At 39.1% G+C, this 24357-nt stretch overlaps 2 protein-coding genes across 2 annotated transcripts; one reads left to right on the top strand and one right to left on the bottom strand.

Annotated features, from left to right (window-relative positions):
* Positions 1 to 36: 36 nt before the first annotated feature.
* Positions 37 to 8553, bottom strand: taf7 (TAF7 RNA polymerase II, TATA box binding protein (TBP)-associated factor). The gene is made up of 12 exons (XM_078260335.1): positions 8347 to 8553; positions 7187 to 7263; positions 7020 to 7098; positions 6352 to 6485; positions 5914 to 6034; positions 5703 to 5761; positions 5175 to 5247; positions 4329 to 4442; positions 3088 to 3282; positions 1484 to 1596; positions 832 to 891; positions 37 to 437 (listed from the first exon to the last, which is right to left on the bottom strand). Exons 1-12 carry the CDS (start codon positions 8363 to 8365, stop codon positions 393 to 395), a joined length of 1089 nt encoding a protein of 362 aa, XP_078116461.1. The 5' UTR covers positions 8366 to 8553; the 3' UTR covers positions 37 to 392.
* Positions 8554 to 9517: 964 nt separating this feature from the next.
* slc9a6a (solute carrier family 9 member A6a) lies at positions 9518 to 23555 on the top strand. Its single transcript, XM_078260338.1, has 16 exons — positions 9518 to 9952; positions 10927 to 11126; positions 11535 to 11612; positions 11789 to 11865; positions 12045 to 12157; positions 13706 to 13811; positions 15612 to 15752; positions 16200 to 16306; positions 16446 to 16534; positions 16964 to 17077; positions 17333 to 17444; positions 18186 to 18339; positions 18588 to 18618; positions 18702 to 18787; positions 19654 to 19759; positions 20038 to 23555. The coding sequence occupies exons 1-16, from the start codon at positions 9661 to 9663 to the stop codon at positions 20308 to 20310; spliced, it is 2079 nt and encodes a 692-aa protein (XP_078116464.1). The 5' UTR covers positions 9518 to 9660; the 3' UTR covers positions 20311 to 23555.
* Positions 23556 to 24357: the final 802 nt, after the last annotated feature.

Below are 24357 nucleotides of genomic sequence, written 5' to 3' on the forward strand. Positions count from 1 at the left end.
AATATGTGACCAAATACAAAAACAATGACTGCTATGTCTATTCTTTGACACTTGTGTATCACTGTAATTTATTCTCATACAGGTCATGAAAGACAAAGAAGGTGAGTTGACTAAGAGTACATTTACTTTAAAATGACAAGCAAAAACACGCACAGTTGAAGCCAATCAAATACTTAAATCATACAGTAATAAACAACTTTGGTCAACCTAATAAAAAATATTGACTTAATACATAAAACAGTATGCTGTATATTTAATGTATGGGGACAACAAACTGAAAGGAATGACACAGCAAGTCAGCTAATAAAGACTCTCTCCTCCTTGGATGAAGGCTCTCCTCCTCTTCATGTGTGTGTATGTGCTGAAGATGACATGAGGCTGCCCCCTGGTGGTCACTTCTCTATCAGTGAGTCCAGCTGCTCCTGCAGGGAGGCCAGCTGTTGGAGCAGAAAATAGAAGTGGTGATTGATGCCCGACAGCCCCAGGGTGTAATTGGAGGGTAAGTGGACGATGATTAACATGTCTTTTCACATTAATTTGCTGCCTTCATTTGTCAATACAAACAACGACCCAAGACAGTGGGTGGCTACTATGCCATAGCTGCAAAAAGGACTCTGCTGGTAGCTGCTGACAAATTCAATTTCACGTGATTGAATTTGAACTTTGTCATCAGGCATGAAAACCATTGGGTCTAACAAGGACCGCAAGCACTATGCCATCTGCTAACATGGTATTTGACATTCATACAAGATAAATGCGGGCAAAGTGCTGAAAACTGTGGAGAGCTCACAGCAAGGCACTGATCCTCGGCTTTTACGAAAAGGTTCTTACCTGCTCCATCTCTCGCTCCTCCTGCTGAATAATCTCATCCAACAAAGCTTGGAAGCGGTTCTGTGAGAGGAAAGGCAAAAACAGACAAACAAGATTTGTTCGAGTCGACATGCTGAGCCTCATTAAATTGTGATGGCTTTAAATGTGTCTGCCTGGTCTGTTCATGTCATCTCCTCTCCGACAGAAAGGCTACTTGGAATGCCAGTCAGACAGCTGACCTTTTCCCTGCAACTGTGATAATAACGACTGGAGATGGGGCTTTGACGGCCCCAAAACACCGGGTAATGAGTGCTCTAAATGGCAACATAAAAAGGGCCACGTCTGCTCATGTTTCACTCATTGTAAAGTCTTTACTAAAGAGCGCTTGGCAGAACAATGAATTTCCATGCCATTTTTCTGCATAGCAATGCTTATATTAGCAAAGGGCTGATGGGAGAAATGTAATATTTATGGCTTTAAAAAAGAAAAAAAGCCTCCAACACTGTGTGTAATCAGCTGTTTTTATGTTTTCACATCATTGTTGAGAGAACTTATGCTGCACGAAGACTTCTGCCCGCAAGCTCATCTGCATGTTCTTGTTTATGTTTCTGTACATGCAGACCTAATTTCTGAATAAGTGGAAAAACACAGTGTGAGAGTGTGCACTGCTTACTTTGAGGGCCTGGTTTTCCACTTTCATGATGAGCTCCTCCTGCTGTTTCTTTCGGGCGCGGGTTTCCTGAAGCTTGGCCTTGACGCCGTTGATCTGCACCTGATACTCCATAACTGCAGGGAAGCAGGAGGTTCACACGTTACCAATGGCACTCAGACAACATGTCATTTAAACGTATGCTTTCTTGTGCAGTGAAGAGTAGACAGAAAAAGGTAAACAGAGACGATGTGACAAAATTTGAGCGCAACACTACATTCACAAAGCCATGACGGTACGATATGCACCGTAGCTTGTTGAGCCACAAGGATGCCTCCAATTCAGCTGAAAATTGCGATTAATGGGAACAACAAATCCATTTAAAAAGGACGTGAGCCAGCAGGCCGAAGCACTAAAGACACAACTAAATCAGTCTGCTCGGGGCTCCACGGAGAGTTCTCGTTAAATCCAGCCAAAGTGACAGTGCCTCACAACAACAATAACAACCTGTGGCTCCATCACCATCAACTATCTTCCAAGCTCTGCTTCCCACAACTGACTCTCAATCCTCTGATATAATCCATCTAATATGCAAAATCAAGCAGGGAGGAGTCCCTGCAGACTCATTTATTACAACTTTGCAGGGCTGCCAGAAATGTACACAGCCAGATCCGGCACATCGGGAAAGGCTCTGATGGGCTACTACAGTGGAGCTGACCGGTAGTGTTGCTGACTGATAGCTCCATGTATGTAGATAAGGAGGCATTGAGCTGATAGGCTGGACAGCTGTCTGAGCTGCACGCTGAGCCACAACACCTGTCAGACTGGTTAGTTGAGGAGGAGAGCTGTCTGTGTGTGCATCTCCGTGGGCGAGGACACAGCATGTGTATTAAAGTGAAAGTAGGGCTACTCATGGTTGTGTGTGTGTTTGTGTTTGTGATGTCTGGCCTAGAAAATTCAACTTTGATCAAGTCCAGACACCTGGCAAAGTTTATTTTTGACCTCTGTTTTGACAAGTATCTGAGGGGGTTTGATTTAATTTCACGTTGGACTGTCTCTAGTCTACAAGTCTGTTCTGAAATCAGCATGCTAAGTTCTCGGCCTACAACTGAAAACAATGAAAGAATGTAACTTGGCCAAAAGAAACAGCATTCACACTGAGGTGTAAATACAAGTTGCAAGCACAGCATGAAAGATTGCGTAATTCTAGTGCTGAACTTCCTTCACAAAAGGTATACACACACACTTTCCAGAAAAATGTAACACATGTTCAATTTTAGAACAGATGTACATAAACATACGAACATAATATCTATAGGTCATATATCAATGTGTTTCTACTTGTGGTCTACTCCACCACTGTTTTCAGACCTGGATTTTTGAACTGGTAACAATTTGGTAGGTAATGTAAACTGTATTTTCGATAACAAGTAATACACCATGTCAGTGGGGCTGCAACTAAGAATTATTTTCATTAAATAATAATGGGTCAATTTTTAATCAATAAATATAAATGTTTTTCATACTTCAAAAAGCTTCTCATGCAAATATTCATGAAAATCTGTAAAATGTTAAGCAGGCTTCATATAGTAAGCCAGATCTCTGTAGAAAACCTGATATCCTCTCACCTATATGGTTGTTTCTATCACTTTCATGCTGTGCAGAATCGGACTCGTTGAGTTTCTCTTGGAGCTGTCGGACCAGATCATCCTCCGTGTCCATGATATTCAGGTCCTCGTCCTCGTGCCGGTCCCCTTCGTCGTCCTCATCCTCACTGGAGCTGCTGATGTCGTTGAAGATCTCTCTCAGTTCGTCACGCTGGGCTGGCCACGGGGAACGCACATTAGTGTTATTAACATGGACACAAAGATGGAAATAGTGAGACAGTGGGGTTTGATTTAGGTCACAGGGACTACAGTCTAGTGAAAATCAGAAGTTAGAGACATTGTCTCGTAAGGTATAAACCAGGTAGAATGAATGTAGACTCCAAACACCCAGAATGTGAACAGACTCTCTTACATGGCAAATAACAACTGTGCTCTAACACTTGGCACTACAGTAGAAGTCACAGAAGCATGAACCAACTGTAGATTGTTGTGTGTTACATTCACATAGCAAGAAACAACGGTTTATTTTTTCAAATGTGTTTGTTACAAGACTGTACCCTGAAGTACCTATAAGTGTAAGCACTTTCTATGCACCTAGGAGTTAAGAAGGTCATTTGGGGAACCCAGAGGCAAAAATAATCTTCAGGCCTAAGAGTAACTAATGCTTGGTTTCAGTCCATTTCCATTCCAAACCACTGGAGCAAAGGCTATGAAGAGTGACAAGGGATGGTGTGCATGTTCGAAATGAAGGAAACCTTTTCTGGTGAGGAGAGTATCAAAGAAATCATTGTACACGGAGTCAGCCATGTTGCACCGCCATGTTTTAACAGTAGTCCACAACGGACAAACCAAACTCTCACTTTAGAGAGGGCCGTTCATATTTTCAAATCGGCCACCGTAGTTCCCCTACGCGCTTGGCACACAGGGGAAGTTTTAGTTGGTTACAATCTGCAACCTTGCCGCACAAGTATATTTTTCTAAAGGTAAAATGTCCCGCCTTAATGCTTACCTTGGTCATATTCCTTAAAAAATAAGGGATCCTTATGACAAAAATGTTGTATGTAAAAGAAATGAATATAAAATTATCTATCATTATCAAATGTTTAACTCTCGAATTTCAATATCTGTTTTTGCCTTAGAAACACAATATTAATCGGCTTTATTACTTTATGTTTCTGTAGGCCATGTAGTCGAGGTAGCAATACACGACCCTTTAGAACGTGGGCTCTATGATTTACTTATGAGAAACATGTTTCCCTTACCAGAGGACCCGTGACCCATCTTGTGTCCCGAGGTGCCAGGTGAGGAGTCCAGGTTGGCCAGAGAGCTGTGCTGATCTGCTTCTTTGGACTCATCTTCTGCTATGATTTCCCACCCTGAACATCATGTGTTAAGGTCAACATACCCCACTGTAGATCCCCCTCCACTTTCAGAATTCCTAAATTTAAGACGCATGCTCTTTCAAAAAAAGACTTAAAGGATAATAACCGGATGTTATGATACTCCACAGAAACTGCCTCTACTAATTTAACATTGATTAGTGTGCCCTGTGTATACGTCTGCTGCTGCATGCAAACACTAAAACTATCATTAGAATTCAGCTTCACTGTGAGCAACTAAGCAATGATAATGAACAGTCCATCTCAATTAACACACAGCAAGCATGCACTCAAAGCGGCCCTGCAGTGCTCTTATTCTGTCAGGCAAGTTTAGAGTTTCATTAGAGCGCTAATAACCTCCTTGCAAAGTGCATCCCTCTCACAAAGACATTAGACACAGTCAAGTTAGGTGAACCATGCAGGAGTCAGGACACCTGCTTGGGCCTTAGATAAACCTAATTCAGATGATAGATGGGAGCGAGGTTATGTTTGTCCCAAAAAGAAAGTACAAACTATCTAGCAATGAAGCTTCTTAAAAGCTAAAGTCATGGCTAGGGTTAGATTTCACATTCAGAAAAATGTCCATCTGATTCTACATTACATGCCGTTTCTTGCTGTTATATGAGATAACCACAAGTACTGTTTTGCTTGGTTACTCTAATGATTAGTTAGCTTTCTTGGCCTTGCAAGATGGACGTGCAGAATATTTGTAGGGGTCGAAAAGGATACGGACACTGACAGCGTCAGCGTCTGTGCTCAGCAATCTCTTCACCTCCTTTTCCACATCAGGAGATTCAATATACTGCAAGAGAAAGAGATTGGGTTAAAAGTAGTTAGCATCTCTTTATTTATAACACACACACACACACACACACACACACACACACACACACACACGCTGGCTGCATGCCAGGAAGCACATTAGCAATTAAAAACAGAAGGGGCCAAATCAATATGGCCTGTACCTTCAGAAAGATTTATTCAGAATACAAAGTAGAATGTAGTGCTCAACCACACTCGCTTTCACTTTGATCAACGCAATAGCGAAATTGCTTTTTAGCATGCCTTTGGGGCAAACTAAGACTGAAAGCCTTTATTTATATGTAAATCTCAGTTTTCACTCTTACTACAGTTCCTGTTTTATGAAATGTGAATGTCTTGTTGAAACATAGCCTAGGAAAATTATGGATCATCAAACAGGATGCTAAAGAGGTGGATGGGAAAGGGGGGGGAAGCGCTGAAGTGGAAATAAAAAACCTTCTTTTTCGCAGTTTTCCGAAATCTTCTCTTGCGTGTGTTCTTCAGAGGGCAGGTGACTGGAGACAAAAACAACATGATAAGTTTAGTCAAAATGGCTCAATCAGCTGTGGAGTTCAAGAGCAAATTATGCTTCCTGAATTGCTGATGTGCCAAGTTTTCAGCACTGGCAGTTTAAAAAGCTGTTGTGTGTAGAGATTTGTCTACTTACTGCCGTGGTTCCAAACAAATTTCTTGTCCTTGTCTTTGTCTTTCTTCTTGCTCTTGGGGTCGGTCCCAGTTGGCTCCTCTAAAGGAGGGTAAAGGTCTCCATCTAGTGTACATACCAGCATCTAACCCATGGATGCAAAACTGATATAAATGACTCTGCATTCTACGGATTAATGTTGTTGTATTACAGTATTATAACGAACAAGCAAAATCTTAGTTTTAAATATTAAAAAACGTAAAACATACCTTTTATTCACAATTGGTATACTAAACTTAACAGCATATATGTATCCAATGTTGATAACAACAAATGTATCAAATGAATATCACATCTTCTAATGCAATGGTGCTGCTCTACCTGGGTTTTTAGTCACAATAGTCATCCTAAACTTTAACAAGAAATGTACAATGAAGATGATATCCCACTGCAGTGGTCTACCTGGCAGACATCAGCAGTTTTGTAAAATGTCTTCTTGTCCACCGTTTTCAGAGACTCAATCATACAGGGCAGATCCACCAGTTTGCAGGCCAAAGGGACGCGGTCTACTCTCACTATGCCATGACGACCATCAGCTACAAATAAGAGGGACAACATCATCGATTGTAATGAGTAATATGTGAAACATTGCTATAAGGACACTGCAGTCACAAAACAGAGAGTACACATGCAGGTGCAAAACGTGTTTCTCATGTATAGCTTAAGATTATTTGGTAGTAAAGACCATGACACATGAGTTTTGTTGTCAAATTGACAATTGTATTTAGTAATGTATTGGAACAAAACTGAAAATAAAAATGTAGTTAGTAATGTATTGCAACAAAACTCCAAATATTTGCTGTTAAAAGAATGTTAGACCGATTCCAATGTTTGTGAATTGACATAAGTCAGTAGTGCTAGTACGAAGATATATCAGTGCATCTCTGATTACTAACTACAAAAACTGAAAATCTTAGTTTCAAATATTTACTTTTAACACATTCTGGACAAGATTTCAAGTCGATAACACGATAGCGATTGGTAAGCCAAATTAAATTGGTGTTTGAACAGTGATGTCACACAGGTCAGATATAAAAACCAGAACTAAGAATACTGATTAACCAGCTTACGGTGCAACTCGATGGTGAGTCTGTCTTTTATGTTCATACTGCCTGACTGGGCAATCCTTCTTACTGTTGAGGCATACTCCTGTAAAAGAAAAAAGATGAATCCATGTCTTTTTCAGCAAACAGTCACATTAAATTTGAAAGAAATAATCTGTTTGAGCATGTCTTACCGAAGGAAGCCTGAGGATAAACTGGCTCTCCAACTCATAAGGAGCATCGTCCTTATTCTTTGAGCCGACCTTCCCAACTAGAATCAAAACACACCAGCATGAACAAAGTGGTAAAATATATAGCTTCCTCATTGCTTGTTATGGATTTATGAAACTACAATGTACACAGTACACTAAAAAACACACAGTGATGTTTGATTCATTTTGAACTAACATAAGAAAAACAGCATGATACTGCTTGGATGGGCTGGTTTTTTGACCAATTTCATCTCATATTTCTGAGCTTTTAAGGCCCTTCACTCAGACTAGGCGTCTTAGAACATATCCACTGCTAACCATTTAAAAACTAAAAGTATTTTGGAGTAAATTCACTCACAATCCTCTTTAACAACTTTTAATGCTCATCATATTTTTTTTTAGTCTCTTAAGTGATTTCATATAGGCTTATTTCTCATTTTAACTTTAACTTAAACTAATACTTCTATTCTACTTTGGTACTGCATAGGTTACATCTTCTTGGTATACATTCTAGTAGTCTATTGCACTGCTGATTAATATAAAATGATGACAGCCAAAACATATCTCAAAGGTATTAATGTTATTATTAGTTCAATAAAATACTAATTTAGTTTGATGCATCCCTCCCCAGTAGGGTTTTGCCGATAGAAGTGTAAATCAAGTGTGTAATCTCGGACTAGCTAGTTGAGTAACGTTAACTTTACCCTGAATTACACCTCTTATTATGGACTGACATAGCTAAATAATTAACTCTATGTCAGAGCAGACGTCAGGTGAATACAGCTAATAACTTAGCATACATCTTACGTTATAACGTTATCTGTCACAGTTTGTGTAGCTAACGGTTACTGTACGGTAACGTAGCTAACGTTAATGAAGCAGGACGACCTGTGTTATAATAATGCTACAGACAGCCCTGATAAAAAAGCCCTTACAAACTTTGAATTGTAAACACGGTTGTTCACATCTTGCAGGAACCAAATTATCGTAATTTTGCCCTTTTATGTTTCTATTATAATGAATTAATTTCAACAAATTTGCAAACTCATTAGGTTTACAACAGAGAGGGCTAAGTGTAGCTAGCTATCGTTATCTTAGGTATGGCTAGCTAGCTAAATCATTGTCACAGGCTTTTAACGTACCTTTCAGTTTAGATGTCATCTTCGTTTTTGTAATTTGGACGGTGCAGCTGCATAAATGTACTTAGCTAAATGAGCTACAACTAGCTAACACCCCAATATGTTGGTTTTGATTATATAAAATAAAAAAAAACTTAGTTAGCTACACGAAGCTTGCATAGCCGAGACGAACAAGATACATTCGGGTACTCCTCGGAAATGTAACACTTTTCAGCCTTCAGCACACTTTCCAGCACCCAGCCTAGTACTATGTATTGCACATAGAAATAAATTGGACCACGGCAAAGTTCAATGGCCTTTTTATGCATTTTATTTCTATGGTCGCGCCCTTTATCAAAGATTCTTCATACCTTCAAGTATAGCTCTATTAAACAAGCTGTATCACTTGCATTTTGTTGTACTGTGCTTGACTTTGGATTGTGATGTTGTTATAGTGGAGTACTATGCTGTCTGACATTATAGGGCACTATGTTGTATAACGTCTGTCTTTAACTGCAATGTATTGTATTTGTCTGACAGTTGCCACAGACACAAAACGAATTTCCGAAACATAAACGAAACTAACTAACAAACACTACATTGTATGCCTTAAACTCAAATTAAAATCAATGAATAGTATATTGTATAGAAACAATTACAGACTTTTCTGTATAAGTTGTATACTCGTTTTTGCACGCTGATTAATAAGGACTAACATTAACGTTAGCTAGTTCAATAGGAAATGTATCCACAAGAAAACAATACAATACATTATAATTTCCAATATTCTGGAACGTCACATTTATTCCCGTTTGTATTATGTATCGCGAGACTTATTACACATACGAGTGTTGGGGGGAAATAGGTGTCTATCATGAATGTACATTAGTAATAACGGTGTATATGGTTAATACACAAATATCACGCATTTAGCAAAACTACAGAGCAAAAAAATTAAATTGTACTGTTCAGTGAGTGATAATTTTTTTTGGAGATTTCAAAATAAGAGACGTCAGATGGAAATACTCCGTGAAAAACGACCAAATCAATATCTTTTATTTATCACATTTCGTATCAATTACATACACTATGTTGCGCTAAGAATGGCCTGTTAGTGCTTATTTAAACCAGGGACATCCTGCAACGGTGCTTTTACTTCGAAATAAACATTGTACACTCTCTGAAAAAAAAAAAAGTTTTCACTTCCGGGCCGGAATCTATTCCTCTGTTGCTGTCGTCTTTTTGCTCTCTACTTCCACCAGTTCATGAATCGTATTAGCACAAAGTTTGCTTTTATCTACGACTTACATTGCAGCATTTGACCGCCGAGCAGCAGAAATGGTGTTTAAAGTGACTGTCAACAGTGCCTGGAGGGCAACGAGGACGCTGTGGCTGCTTATGCTAGTGAGTCTGTCTGTAAGCATATGTGTTTGCCGAGCATCTTCAATTCAGGAGGACAGTGCCATGGAGAACATCGTTACAGAGAAAAAGGTTGAGGAGAGCCACAGGCAAGACAGCGCGGACCTGCTCATCTTCATAATGCTCCTCACCCTCACCATCCTAACCATCTGGTTGTTCAAACACCGGCGGTTTAGGTTTCTGCACGAAACTGGACTGGCGATGATTTATGGTGAGATGCTCCACCGTGATTAAGAGACGTCATCAGTGTCTATAATATGATTTTGTAGTGATGATTAGATTTGAAATGATTGCATGTCAATATCTGATTTTATTCTTCAAACCCCGGCAATACAGTTAAGCTGTGGCGCATTTTAGTACATTTAGCTGTTCTAGGTAGATACCGGGTAACAAGCTTAGTTACGGCGTTATAAACACTTCCCTAATAATAACATCCAAGCAGCTAAGTTTTTTTGGGCCCCGTAGCATAAAAAAGCAAGCCCAAAATCTCACTTCTCTACACTCTGGTCTGGTGACTGGTGAGGCCAACAATAAATATGCTTCAAATAGACGTCACGTCGAGCATGCGCCACGATGTGTGATTGACTGTTCCTCTTTCATCCAGACACCTGCATAAACCCTTTCTACACCGAATAGGACAAACACCACTCATTGGACTGTCATTGCTCTTTGGTGGCATTTTTATAGAGTTGACGCCAAAATAATGGTTTGAATGGATAAAAAGTTGCTCGTGCGGTAGTAGAATCTGATACATTTTGTATCTCCAAAAACTAGTTTCAGTAATTGCTAAAAACCCCAGTAAACCCATAGTCCACCCACAGAGGTGTTTTTACTTAATAATCTTAATCTGAAAAGTAACTAAAGCTGTCAAATGTAATGGAGTAAAAAGTACAATATTTACCTCTGAGATGTAGTGGAGTAGAAGTATAAAGTTGCATAAAATGAAATATTTAAGTAAAGTACAAGTACCTAGAATTTGTCTTTATTTATTTTCCACAAAATAATCTTACTGAAACATTTGATGGTCCTCTGCAACTTTAGGCAGTGCCAGAATCATGACCACCACTCCTCACTCCTCTGGTGACACCTCCTCAACGATTTTGGCCTCCTTGTTGCAACTATAGACTGCTTATATTAATCATCTCTCCCCTCTGTATCATATTCGTCCTGCCTCTTCCCCACCAGGTGTACTTGTTGGCGTGGTCTTGCGCTATGGCATCCATGTTCCTCGGGACATTAGCAACGTCACAATGAGCTGCCACGTCAATGCCAGCCCCGCCACTCTGCTGGTCAACGTCAGTGGGAAATTCTACGAGTACACTCTGAAAGGAGAGATCGGTGCCAACGAGGTGAACGACGTGCAAGATAATGAGATGCTGCGAAAGGTACAGGCCGTCAATCCTGTTTAAAATGTTTGATTGTTTAAAATGTGATGTCTGTTAGGTGTTCTGAAGTTTCTATGTTTGTCTACAGGTTTGACGTTTTTCTACTTTTCATGTTGCAACTGTAAAATGTAGAGCTGATTAAAAAAAATAGTATTAGCCGTAATGTGTTTGGTCTGCCTGCGTGTAGAAGCCGTTCCCTTTTTCCATCTTGTCATTTAAGTGTTATAATAACTTTTTGTCGATTGTCCTGAAAGCTACTTCATGCTGCCCCAGATGTGTCATTTATGATTAATTAACTTATTTAAGTTATCCCATCATCCAAGTATCCATTAAAACAACATTCTCTCTTTTTTGGTTGAATGCGTAAATTCAGATCTGTAATATGATGCTGTTTTTGTGTCGACTCAGGTGACCTTTGACCCTGAAGTGTTCTTTAATATTCTCCTTCCACCTATCATCTTCCATGCTGGCTACAGCTTGAAAAGGGTACAGTAGTATTTTGGGCTCTCTGTTTCTATTTTTAACATGTTTGACTCCTGATGAAATAATATCCTCTTTAAATATGAAATGCTAAAATCCACTTATTCCTTCTCATCTTTAGAGATGAATGATAATTAAAGACACTATGCAGATGATTCATATTTAATTGTTTTGTCTTTCAGAGACACTTTTTCCGTAACATGGGATCCATCCTGGCTTATGCCTTCCTGGGGACAGTTGTTTCCTGTTTTGTTATTGGGTAAGAATATTAATTAGCACACACGACTACATCGTAGACACAATAGTTGCACAAAAGACATCGTACGACAGAGCAGTATTCATATATGTCAATTACTGTAGTTGTAAAGTGCCCTTAATGCCACCAACGTCGGTGTTGTTTATGATGATGTGCAAAACCACCTGCTGTTCTTCCATCAGGTTGCTGATGTACGGCTGTGTATTGCTAATGAAGCAGGTGGGACAGCTGGGTGGAGACTTCTTCTTCACTGATTGTCTGTTCTTTGGAGCCATTGTCTCTGCCACAGATCCTGGTACGTTTGTGTTTTCTCAATCTTCAAAGCTTGTCTTGCTTACAAGTTACACTAATTATAACCTGGATTCACTTCTATCTCTTGAATTGCTCAACGCTTGTAGTAGACATTCTTGCAAACAGGACACAGGCACAAACAACTCATCATAAAACTAAAGATTTGTCAAATTTGCATACAAGAATAATTCATTCACGCTGGAAACATGATCATCATGTCTGTTACAATTGCTCAATTCTTGGGTGTAGTTTTGAAGGACAATAGTTTTCCCACAATACAAAGTCCAACTGATGGTAAAATGTAAAAAAAAAAACGGTGGTGAAGCGGGTCAGGGAAAAAGCTCAGAAAACATAAATACTTCGAAAAAAGTTTCAGTTTTAAATATCCTGTAATTTTAAATTCCAAAGTTGCAGTTAGTTTACGCTCTGTCAGCGCAAAAAAATGTTAATCACTAATATATACTTTTTATTTTTTCTTTATACATTTTTATTACTAACACATTGGTGTACATAATACAGCACAACAAATATGCATCTTTTTCTGAGTTAAAGAAAAAAATTAAAAATAATATATACGTAGAAAAGAATGGAATGGCATACTTAAACATAATTGAAAATTCAGAGAAAATAAATGAGTGAAAGGAAAAAGAAAAAATCTAGAAAAAAGAACTTGGTTATACAAGTGGACACAATAATTAAAATAGTGAAAAAAAATAAAATGATAATAATAATAATACAGTTAGTATGAAAGAAAGACAAGCTGAAAATATTTACTCCTGGAGAAAAATTTAAGTGAACGAGCATTTGAGTAGCTTAAACAAAAAAATAGGGGGAGGAGAAGTAAAAATAAGATCATTATAAATTAAGTAAAGTCTGGTCTAAGTGAGGATATCGATTCAACCCAGGATGCCCAACAGTTTTTTAAATTGATCTCGTTCAAGTCTTACAGTAAAAGTGAGCTTCTCCATCACATAAATGTCGTGGATTACCTCGAACCAATCTTCAACCTTGGGTACATCTGTTGTCAACCACTTCCTTGTAAGGGCTTTCTTACTGGCTATCAACATAATATTAAACATATACTTGTTTACATATCCCTTAACAGTTTCTGGTCTCAAACCCAGGTACAGCGTCTCAAACTTGAGTGGGATTACTACCTTTAACACCTTTTCCATAAAGCTTTTAATTTGTTTCCAGTAGACCAGAATTAAAGGGCACTGCCAAAACACATGATTATGATTTGCCTTCTTTTCCCCACAGGACCTCCAGCTTGTAATGTTATTCTTCAAGAAAGTCTGTTGGCGTTTAAAAAAAATCTCATTAGGTTCTTCCACCCAAATTCTCGCCAGGACAGCGCAGATGTGCTTCTCCATTGTTGTCTAATAAACTTTGAGTGTAGAGTGAATTTTCCTTACTTTTCCTATTAATATATACTTTTATGGTATTATGTTTGTATCATAAAAAATTGAAATACAGCTCTTGACACCCGCTTCAGTGATGTGTGTTATTACTTGGTTCAGTTCTAATTTGGTGTGTTCCTCTTTGTTCACAGTGACAGTCCTGGCCATCTTCAACGAGCTGCAGGTAGACGTTGATCTGTACGCTTTGCTGTTTGGAGAGAGTGTGCTCAACGATGCAGTGGCTGTGATTCTGTCCTCGTAAGTCGGCTGCATCTATCCCCAACCAGTTTGAATGTGCACTGAGCTGCTAAATTACTCCTGAGAGAAATAGCAAAATTGCAAGTCATACTTTTGTATCGATCAGCCTGGACCTTTAAACTAATCTAATCAGCTTCTCATTAACACCATGAGGTGGTCACTAAGCTAACACTCCACATGGGACTGTTATTATTTCCACAGAATTGTAAATTGTTACAGCAGGCACAGTGGAAGGGCCGGAGAGAATCTGACCAGCCCATTGAACGGGTGCACTAAGTAGAGCATGGCATTTTGCCTTTTGCGGTGCCTTTGGGACAAACATGACAAATCACCGGACATTTGTTTTTAGACTCTGGCTTATTCAACCAGAGATGCAGAACATGTCATTGTTTATTTATATAGTTTTGCTTTTTTTTTGGTGAATCAGCGAATAGCACATTTCTATTATTTAAAAAAACAAAAATAAAAAAGCATAGAAGAAGGCAAGATGCCTGGAATGCTAATAAACAAAATGCCTGGTGATATGTTTTGCGAGTGTGGGGGCTGTGAATGTAGAGGGTGAATATATAACTTCTCAGTACATTTTATTGCAAAACTACCTCAGCAAAATATTTGAAAATTGCTTTTTCTCATTGACAACTATCCTGCTGAATTTTAATTAATTCTGCTGCGATAAAATCCCTCTCATTCCAGACTCTAGTTTAAAAATGGAATTATTTTCAAAAAACTATTCAACCCAGGTTTGATCAGCAGTATCATCTTGTTCTTTTAAGTATGACTTTATTGGGATGGTTCAGTGTTGATACTCAACTACAAGGTGACACAAAGTTGATGTATAAAGTGACACATTTCATCTTCCTTCATTAAAAATGTACTGTACAGTGCATGGTAGCTGCGACAAAGATATGTCAATGAGTTTGTTGTGTTGCTGCCTTTGGCACACTGAAAACACATTTGAATTTTTCTGTCCACACCAATTTCGAAGCAGATTTAAAAACTCTCTTTATTTGCACTAAATTCTCTTAGAGGAAGGAAACAGCTCCGTAGTCTCTTTTTCTTTTCGGCAGAATGTGGTTTTCAACCTTTTAAAAATGGTGTATTTAACAGCATTTAATGATATGTGGTTCCTTCTCTTCTTGTCATTGTTGGTTGTTAGGATAACAGCAGTGACATCATCACATTTAGTATTTTTTTTTTATATCTATTGTTCCAACCCTGCTCTGGATTTATGGGAACATGTGTCCCTTGCAAAAAACCTTGACCTCAGTGGAAACTTACATGCATATACAGTATGCAGTCTAAAAGATAGATTACATATCTATACTTATTTTCACACAGCAAAATCACTTGAGTAGACTTCTAAGCAGACCACGACTTTATAAGTTGAGTATTTACACTTAACTATCCAAATAGAGTCTGAGACTCTTTTGTTCAAACCCACTGACCTCTACATTACTCTGCTTTTCTCTTTATCTTAACTTGTACAGTATGAGTGAGAGTCATTGTTGTGAAAGCCTGCTCTTTATCAACAGAAGCAAACCTGAAATGTAGCAGGAGACCTTCTATATTGTGGTGGAATGTGCAGTTATTGACAAAATGATTTGCCAATAAGAAGACTGTTTAAAGTACAAGTTAGGCTGTTACATCATATTATACAAATGCCTTCTACATGTTCTGTAATGCAGGCTTTAACATTAGCTGTTTTTAAGTTTATGTATAACTCTATAAACCTTCAGTCTGCAGTTATTTATCTTAATGTTTGACATGATTTACACTCTCTGTACACTTGTGTTATATCAGGTCTATAGTAGCGTACCAGCCACAGGGGGACAACAGTCACACCTTTGAGGTCATGGCATTGCTGAAGTCTTTCGGGATGTTCCTTGGAGTTTTCAGCGGCTCCTTTGCTCTAGGAGTGGCCACCGGGGTTGTCACTGCTCTCATATCTTTTCTGTCATTTCATTATTCATATAGAAGACATAGCTATTTGTCAAACTTTTCATAATAAGACATGAAATAACATGTAAAATTCATCCACTGTGAGCAGGTTTTGTAAAAAAAAAAAAAAAAAAAACAACCTTGTTTTTAAAATAATGATAAAAAGGTCAAATAAAAATGAGTCGATAATGGTAGTTGTTTACAATATAGTTTTCTTGTCTGAAGAATCCACAATATTTTGAAATAAAATATGGACAATTGCTCCATTAGAGCTCTGCGTCGATTTAACAAAATCACTTTGCTTTGGAAACAAGTAAAATTATAGCTCCACAATGTCATTTTTTTTCAGATTCACCTGTTAAAAAAATAAATAAAAAACTTTTAGCGGATGTTATAATATGAATATATTTTTTCAGCGTCATTGTTAAACTCCTTGACTTCTTGTCCGTACGTGACCAAGTTCACTAAACTGAGGGATTTCCCGCTGTTAGAGACGGCTCTGTTCTTCCTAATGTCATGGAGCACATTCCTGCTGGCTGAGGCCTGTGGCTTCACAGGTAACACACACACACACACACACACACACACACACACATACACAACTTGTTTAAACCTAATGTTATTGCTAATAATCCGTGTTTATAAATCTTCTAACTCTTCTGTTTCTGTATCTCTGTCCCTCCTGGTGTGTTGCAGGTGTGGTGGCAGTACTGTTCTGTGGAATCACTCAGGCCCACTACACCTTCAACAACCTGTCTCCTGATTCCCAGGACAGGACTAAACAGGTCAGACCTACACCCCTGCTCATTTGTTCATCATCGTTTGTTTTTTCATTGTCTGTGCCTTTATTTTGACAGTAAAAAAAGTTATGCATTCAGCCTTCGTCACCGGCAGTACTGATGCATTAAATCTGTAATTCCCTTGCGTTAAACTTCTTCCGCTCTCTTCTTCACTCTACTCTTCTTCACTCTACATACCTACCAAACTTTTTTTTAATGACGGAAGGAAGCCATATTTGATAGATTAAAAAAAGATTTGAATGAAAGAGGCATTATTAATGAAAAAAGATTCCAAAACTAAAAATATTTTTTTCCTTTCAAGTGAAAAGAAACAAAATAAAATGTATACATGCACTGAAATTAAAATGTTTTGAAAGTTTGATTATCGTCAAGTGTATTTAGCCGTCCGTTGATGTTGTTTTTCTTGTGTTGCAGCTGTTTGAGCTGCTAAATTTCCTGGCAGAGAACTTCATTTTCTCCTACATGGGTCTGGCCCTGTTCACCTTCCAGAACCATGTCTTTAATCCCATGTTCATCGTTGGAGCTTTTGTATCTTTTGCAAACGGGTGCACACAAAGCTTGATATAACCCTCACAACAGTGGCAACAGTCCCCTGCTGGAGCTGCTACCCCCGCGACCCGACCCCGGATAAGCGGATGAAGATGGATGGATGGATGGATGGATGGATGGAACAGTGGCTATTTTTACTTGCATGTTAGTATCAGCATAGAACAAGTGTACAAGTGAGGAGACTTCGCTAGCTCTTTGTTTTGTTGTTCTCTCCTTAACCTTGTTCCCACCCAGGTGGCAGTTTTCCTGGGAAGAGCTGCGAACATCTACCCTCTCTCATTACTTCTTAATCTGGGACGACGCAACAAGATCACATCCAACTTCCAGCACATGATGATGTTTGCAGGTTAGTGGTATATAGCTAGAGAAGGTATTTACCGTGTATATTGTTACCACTGTAAAAAGGTTTGGTTAAAGCTACATTGTGTAAGAATTTCTCCCATCTAACGGTGAAATTGTATATGACAACAAACTGAATATTACTTTTTAGCCCCTCCCATTCCGAGCGCGTTTTAACTCCTACGGTGGCCGAACCCGAAATTAGCTCTTAGTATCGCCATTGTTTACACGCAGCTGTTCTAGCCACTCCAGTATTAACTTTGGTCTTGTTGCTTTGCCTGTCGCGTTGTCGTTTTAATTCTCTTTTTCGCTTCCCTGGAAAGTAATCTCCCCCTGGCATTTGTCACGGTGCCACTGAGTGTAAGAGGGCGAAAGGCGGAGGTATGTCCCTCTTTGGCTAATGTATTTTAAAGATGGAGGCGCAACATGGCAGCCGTCATTCGAGCGACCTGCTCGTATGTATTCTGAATGATTCTAAATGGCAGATTCTACGCTTACGAGAATACTTTGATTAGTTGTTGGAAGTAATTACACATGAATGAGTACATATTTGTGAAAGAACAAAGGGGTTTTTGCTAAGAATCAACTAAAAAAATGACACAATGGAGCTTTAAGAATAAGAGCAATGTAGGCCTCATCACTCACTGTGACTCGATTAAAAGATAACTAACACAGGCTTGATCATTTGTCTTATATAGGAACTTGCATACTTGTTTGTGTGTAACATTCTCCGTGCTGTGCTTTTTAGGACTGCGAGGCGCAATGACCTTCGCCCTGTCCATCAGGGACACGGCGACATACGCCCGTCAGATGATGTTTACCACCACTCTGCTCGTTGTCTTCTTTACTGTTTGGATTTGTGGAGGTGGCACCACCCAGATGCTGTCCTGCCAGCACATACGGTATGCCTCTCCTTCACCTATCAAACCCATTCATGGGTCAAACTGGATTTGTGAGCTTGTGATTTGTTGAACGCTGGAGGGCTTTGACAAGTCATGGCATTTCAGATAATGTCAGAGAAATTTACTTTTTCAAATGCGTTTATGTCCAGACTTTATGACCCCCTGATGGTTCATCAGGTTAAAACTCCAAAAGTCAAGTCATTGTAACTTTTGACTGCAGCTGATTGATGTGTTTTTTCCCTTTACAGAGTGGGAGTGGACTCTGATCAAGATAACCCTGTAAGTGTGGCCCTTGTAAACCACTTATTGCTGCAATGTGACTGTAAGAAAACACCTAAACCACATTTTCTGTGTTTGTACAGGTGAGTATCACTGAAGGCTCAGAGAGAAGAAGCACCAAACAAGAAAGTGCCTGGCTTTTCAGAATTTGGTACAACTTTGACCACAAGTATCCTTTGGCAGCAAATGATTAGTTTTATCATTGTTATAAACAGCTACTTATTTTTTATTTTGTCTGTGCAAGACTGTAGCTCACAGTGTCAGACAGCAGAGGGAGCACCATGTACAGAGTTTTTTTTTTTTTTATACATTTTTTATTAAGATTAACAACATTACACATCACAGATTTAGCCCTTTCTTTCTTTTCTTTTTTTTTCAGCCCCCCTATCCTTTAACACATATACAATGAAAAACATTCCAAAACTAAAACCAAAAAGTCTACCTTCCCCCCCTCGCCCATAGCGCACACACACACCCCAGATCTCTCCCCCCAAAAACAAAACTAAAGACTAAAGACGATCACGCTGCACCTTTTCTTTAATTAAAGTGTACGTTTCATCCCATGCCCGGATAGTTTTAATGCTGGCGCCATGTATTCGGGCCACGGACCACTCCATCGAAACAATTTCAAGAAGTGAGTTGGCTCATTGCTGCCAGGTTAAGGTATGTGGCGGCTGCCATCTCAAGGCCAACATCTTCTTAGTTGCCGTGAGACCAGCCCATAAGATACGTCTCTGCTGTAGACAAATCTAAACAGGAGTTGTCATTTAGTAGGAACCATGTACAGAGTTGAAGACAAATGATCTTTTTCATTGGCTGCATAGTATAAGGTTATATAAATGACCTAATTCAATTACTTTAATTTTGATCAGTTTGCCCTTTTAACTTTGACAAGAAAGCCAACAATTGTCTATATACACTTAAAGAGCATTCATTAATCACACTTTACAGGATTCTTTGTTTGTCGTGTCTTGCCACTCTTTATTAGTGCTTGTTCTCAATGAAATATGTCCTTGACTCGAGCCCCCTCTCCAGCTACCTGAAGCCCATCCTGACTCACAGCGGTCCCCCTCTCACAGCCACGCTGCCTCCCTGCTGCGGCCCCCTCGCCCGCTTCCTCACCAGCACTCAGGCCTATGAGGTCAGACACTGGTTCATACAGGAGCTATTTTTGGCTCTTAACTGTTTGTTAAGATGTATCCTGTATAAACCGATGAAAAAGTTGTTGTGATGAATCATGAAGCGCAGATGTCCAGTTTGAAGCTTAAGGTTTTGTGTAACTGGGCAGATGAGGAAATGATAATAATCAATAACCAGAGTTACAAGAAAAATAAAATGCTTTATTTAATGTATGAAGAGTGTTAAAGTCACATTTTTATTCCAGTTTGTGTGAGTAACAATCCTCTTCCCTCTCACCAGAATGAGTGCCAGTTGAAGGATGACGACTCTGACCTCATCCTGACAGACGGTGACATCAACCTGACCTACGGCGACATCACAGTCAGTACAGATGCCTCAGGTTCCCACACGAGCAGCGGTCCAGCCTTTGCTGGCGCTGCCACCTCTGATGACTTGGACAGAGAGTTAACGTACGGAGATCACGAGCTGGTGATGAGGGGCACACGCCTGGTGCTGCCCATGGATGACTCTGAGCCGCCCTTTACGGACCCCCACTACCGCATGCGGATGTGAAGATAGTCTTTCAACGCAGACCCAGACATACCGTCCAAATCACACTGACCCGAGCCATCGAGCAAAAGACCAGTACCTGACATTCCATCTTTCACTCCTCCACTTTGTTCACTTTTCACTCTTGCCTCATTCTTCTTTTTCCCCACACATTTCCTCACTAACCCCAATGTGGCAAATCACTGTCTCTACCTCATTCTCCTCGCTCTACTTGTTTCCACACCTCTTTGGCATCTGCCATAATTGTAATATAGTCTTATTTATTTGCATTTGTTGGTATTCAATTGAAAGTCAGTTTCACTTAGTTTGGCTTAAAGCTGCGTGTCAGTCACCTTACTGTAGCATTGCACAGAGGTCTAGCAGCATGTGTTAGTGTGTAAATGCAAGTAGCAACCACTAGCTAATTTGTCGATGTACAGGTATATCACTAGAGTACTATAACTTTGATTTGCATGCTGAGGATGTTTGGTGTTTTCTTCGTATGGGAGGTTGAGGGCTTTTGTGTTTTGGGTCTGACTTTGAATGTTGCTGCCTTTTCTCTGCCCATCAGAGGCATGCTGACCCAGTGGATAACTTTACTGTACATTTTTGTTACAATCAAGTGCCTGGGAATTGTAGTTTTAAGCCTGGCAACCCAGACTGGATCAGCTCTTGAAAGGAGAGCCAGTTCAGGATGGGCAATCATGCAGTTGTAGTTTTACTTTGTAAAAAAGAACAAAATATACAAAAAAAACTAAACCGACCCCTCTGTCCATAACGTAGCAATATACTCAGTGGGTGTTTGGGCTGTTAGTTTGTGCTATTCGCCTGTAAATAGTGTGTAACAATGTGATGTCACTGATGCAGTGTAACTTGGCAGTGAGAGTTGTGGATCTCTCCCAATGACCTTTGACTGTGACATGAGAGGGACTTTACACCTTATTGTAGAAGCTGATGTCGCTCACTGCAGAAGGAAGGGCTTTTGTTCCAAAAAGGAGATCCCAGTGAGTTTTATCAGAGAGTGATTAGTGCCATTTTTGTTCTGCATTTTGACATTTTGTGAAAACTGAATGCAGACAACCTTAAAGTGTTTTGTATTATTTTTGCAACAGAGCTTAATTACTTAAAGCTGACTCACATTTGTCATACACATTTAGCTTTGTGCGTACAGTTTCTGTAACATTCGTGCATTATTGTTGAGACTTTGGATGAAATATTTCGCATTCAATGAACCTGTTTTGGCAAATCAGAGAATTGATTATCTCTCTTATGATTTTATAAGGGCTGCAGCCAATTATAATTTTTTTATCATCAATTAATCTGAGAGCTATTTTTTGTAGTATAGATCAAATTGATTAATCATTTGATCTATACAGTGTAACATTTTCCCAGAGCTTAAGTTAAGTTTAAATATCTTGTTTTGTCTGATCAACAGTTGAAATCCCAAAGATATTCAATTAATATAAAATAAAAAAAAAAAATAAAAAAAAAAAAAGCAAATATTTACATTTCAGAAGCTGGACACGGTGAATGTTTGCTTAAAAAATGACTTAAACGATTAATTGATTATCGAAATTGCTTGTCGATTGAACCATTAAACCACTAAACCATTCATCGACTGATTATTGCAGCCCTAGATTTTATACAAGGAAGTCCATAAAATCAGTGAATAAGACAGGAAAGGCTACCTGATGATTATTCTAATCATTTCATCTCTGATATGAGCAGGATGTTTGCACTGTGGCAGTTCAACATTATGAGAACAACAGTAGTTGTTGAAATGCTGAATGTTTTTCTCTGCTGTACACAACAATGTCCTTGAGGGTTAATGGTTTGATGGTTAAAGAGAAGTATACTAACATTAATTCAGTATATACTAGCTTTAAGATGCATTAAGTCATAAAAAATACTAGTAAAGGTAAACATACCATTGATGGATGTGTTACATTTAAACATGTAGTCTTATGTCAGTGTGGGTGCACAAGAAGAACGGAAGAGTTTCGTGAGCTGAGTATAGCAGCGGGTTTAACAGGAAGCGCTGATAGGGCCTCACCATGGCAACACTGTGTTGATGAAGACAGAAGCCAGAAAACACTCCGAACACGGTGACTTTGTTGAACACCATGGATTTACGGTTCATCGTCTTGGTGAACTAAAGAAAAAATAATTAGGTGTATGCAAAATGGATGCAAGAGGATTTTAATATGGTTTCAGAAAAGAGTGAAAGAAAGAGATGATAAAAGAGAGAAATGGAAGAAAGATAGTTAGGCCTGTTTGTGTGTTGGGGACGATACAGAGGTGGAAGGAAGTGCCGGCTTTTGGATATCGCTTTCCACAGTTTATCTTCTGCTGTGCAGGAACTTGTAATTGAAAGTGTTTACATTTTTTTTCAATCAGGCATGCCTCTGGACACCACTTTGTCCAGGAAATGATTTATTCTTTCCACCATTTTATGCTTTTTGTTTGTGCTATTATTGATTTTATTTTGTGGAAGGGAAACGATTAAGTAAAAAATAAAAGTTGAAGAATTCATCCATTAGGAATGTTTTATTTTTGTTGTGACTGTTTCTGTGCAAACAGTTGCTTTTATATTATTTCCCTTTATGTTTTGGAAGGTCAAAGGAAAAATTAACATCAGTTTCTTAAGGATCTTGAATGAATGTTCAGAAGAAGTCAAGTTGGTTCATTGATATTTCTTGTAAATAATTATTTCCACATTGCAGTGGCAGCCGAGATGATTAAAAGTCTTTTCTTACTGCTGTTACATCTCATCACTTCACCATTCAGGTACTTTGTGTCTGCGTTTGAATCCTGTTGCCATGACTTCTACAGAGAATGAATCGTTTATCTTCTAACATATGGTGGGGAAAAAACAAATATATATACATACATATAGGTTTTGGTGTTTGCCTACTGCTCTGCCAGTTGGTGTTCTCTCTCTGAATGGTGACTTGTGATAGACTTTGATCATTGGAAACCCTTTCTGAAGTAGCTGACCAAAGAGGCCTGCTGTGCTTTGTGTTGTCAGACAGTCCACTCTATCTTTATACTGCAAACTCTGTGTGTGTGTGTGTGTGTGTGTGTGTGTGTGTGTGTGTGTGTGCGTGCGTGCGCGCGCATGTGCGTGCGTGCGCATCTGAGAGGGAGACGTGTTGTCTCTCCTTTTGTCTGTGTTGCAGGTACTGACTGTTACCATCTGTGTAAATATACTCTCACCTGTTGATGTGCGTGCAACGGTCAATAAACAGAAACCTGTGCTTTTGATTAAAGCCCTCGCTGTAATGGCCTCCTGATTTACCTTGTTTTCTTTTTTATTGGACGTCTGGGTCCGTGTGAGAATGCAGCTGTGTCGATCATCCCATCCTCAAGAAATATGAAAGATTAGTGCCAGAAGTGAATTTATTTGAGTTACATAAATCTGGGAATTTAACATTGTGCTAAGAACAGGTTTATAATCTTCATAGCCTTGAAATGTGGCAGGTAGCCCAAGCCTCCAAGCTATTAAAGATGGTCAAATATTCCAGTTGGATAAAGTCAACTTAGACTGGGACTGGCTGGTCAGAGTTAACCTCAAATATTTGGGGTGCAGTGGTTTCCAACATGGGGGTACAGCCCCAAAAAAGGGTCACAAGATGAACAATAGAAACAACCCAAGAAGAAAAAAATCACTTTTGGGGTGAACTTGTAAACATAAGCAAGTTGCTACGATTGTTCACAGGTAGACACGGTTTCATTTGAGACTATGCTTAAAAGGTTGGGAATCACTTCCAGTCTAGACCTGTGAATAACAATGCATGGATTATTCCTTGTTGTAGGTTAACTCTGGGGTAGGGTTTTCTGTTATGACCCTGGAGGTGTCAAACATTCTCTAGTGTGTGATGTTAGAGCTAAATGACGTCTTCTCATGCTGTCTTTATGGAATAAATACATTTTTAATTCTAAGGAAGCATGTGAAGTATGCACCTGGCTCTAATAACTACATTTTTCCCCCAATTTGATCAAACACTCATCAAGCTTAAAAAACATAAATTGATCTACCATTTTCCTGATTAAATACATCAAAAAATACCT

The sequence above is a fragment of the Sander vitreus genome, chromosome 10 (assembly GCF_031162955.1).
Source record: "Sander vitreus isolate 19-12246 chromosome 10, sanVit1, whole genome shotgun sequence".
Taxonomy (NCBI): Eukaryota; Metazoa; Chordata; class Actinopteri; order Perciformes; family Percidae; genus Sander; species Sander vitreus.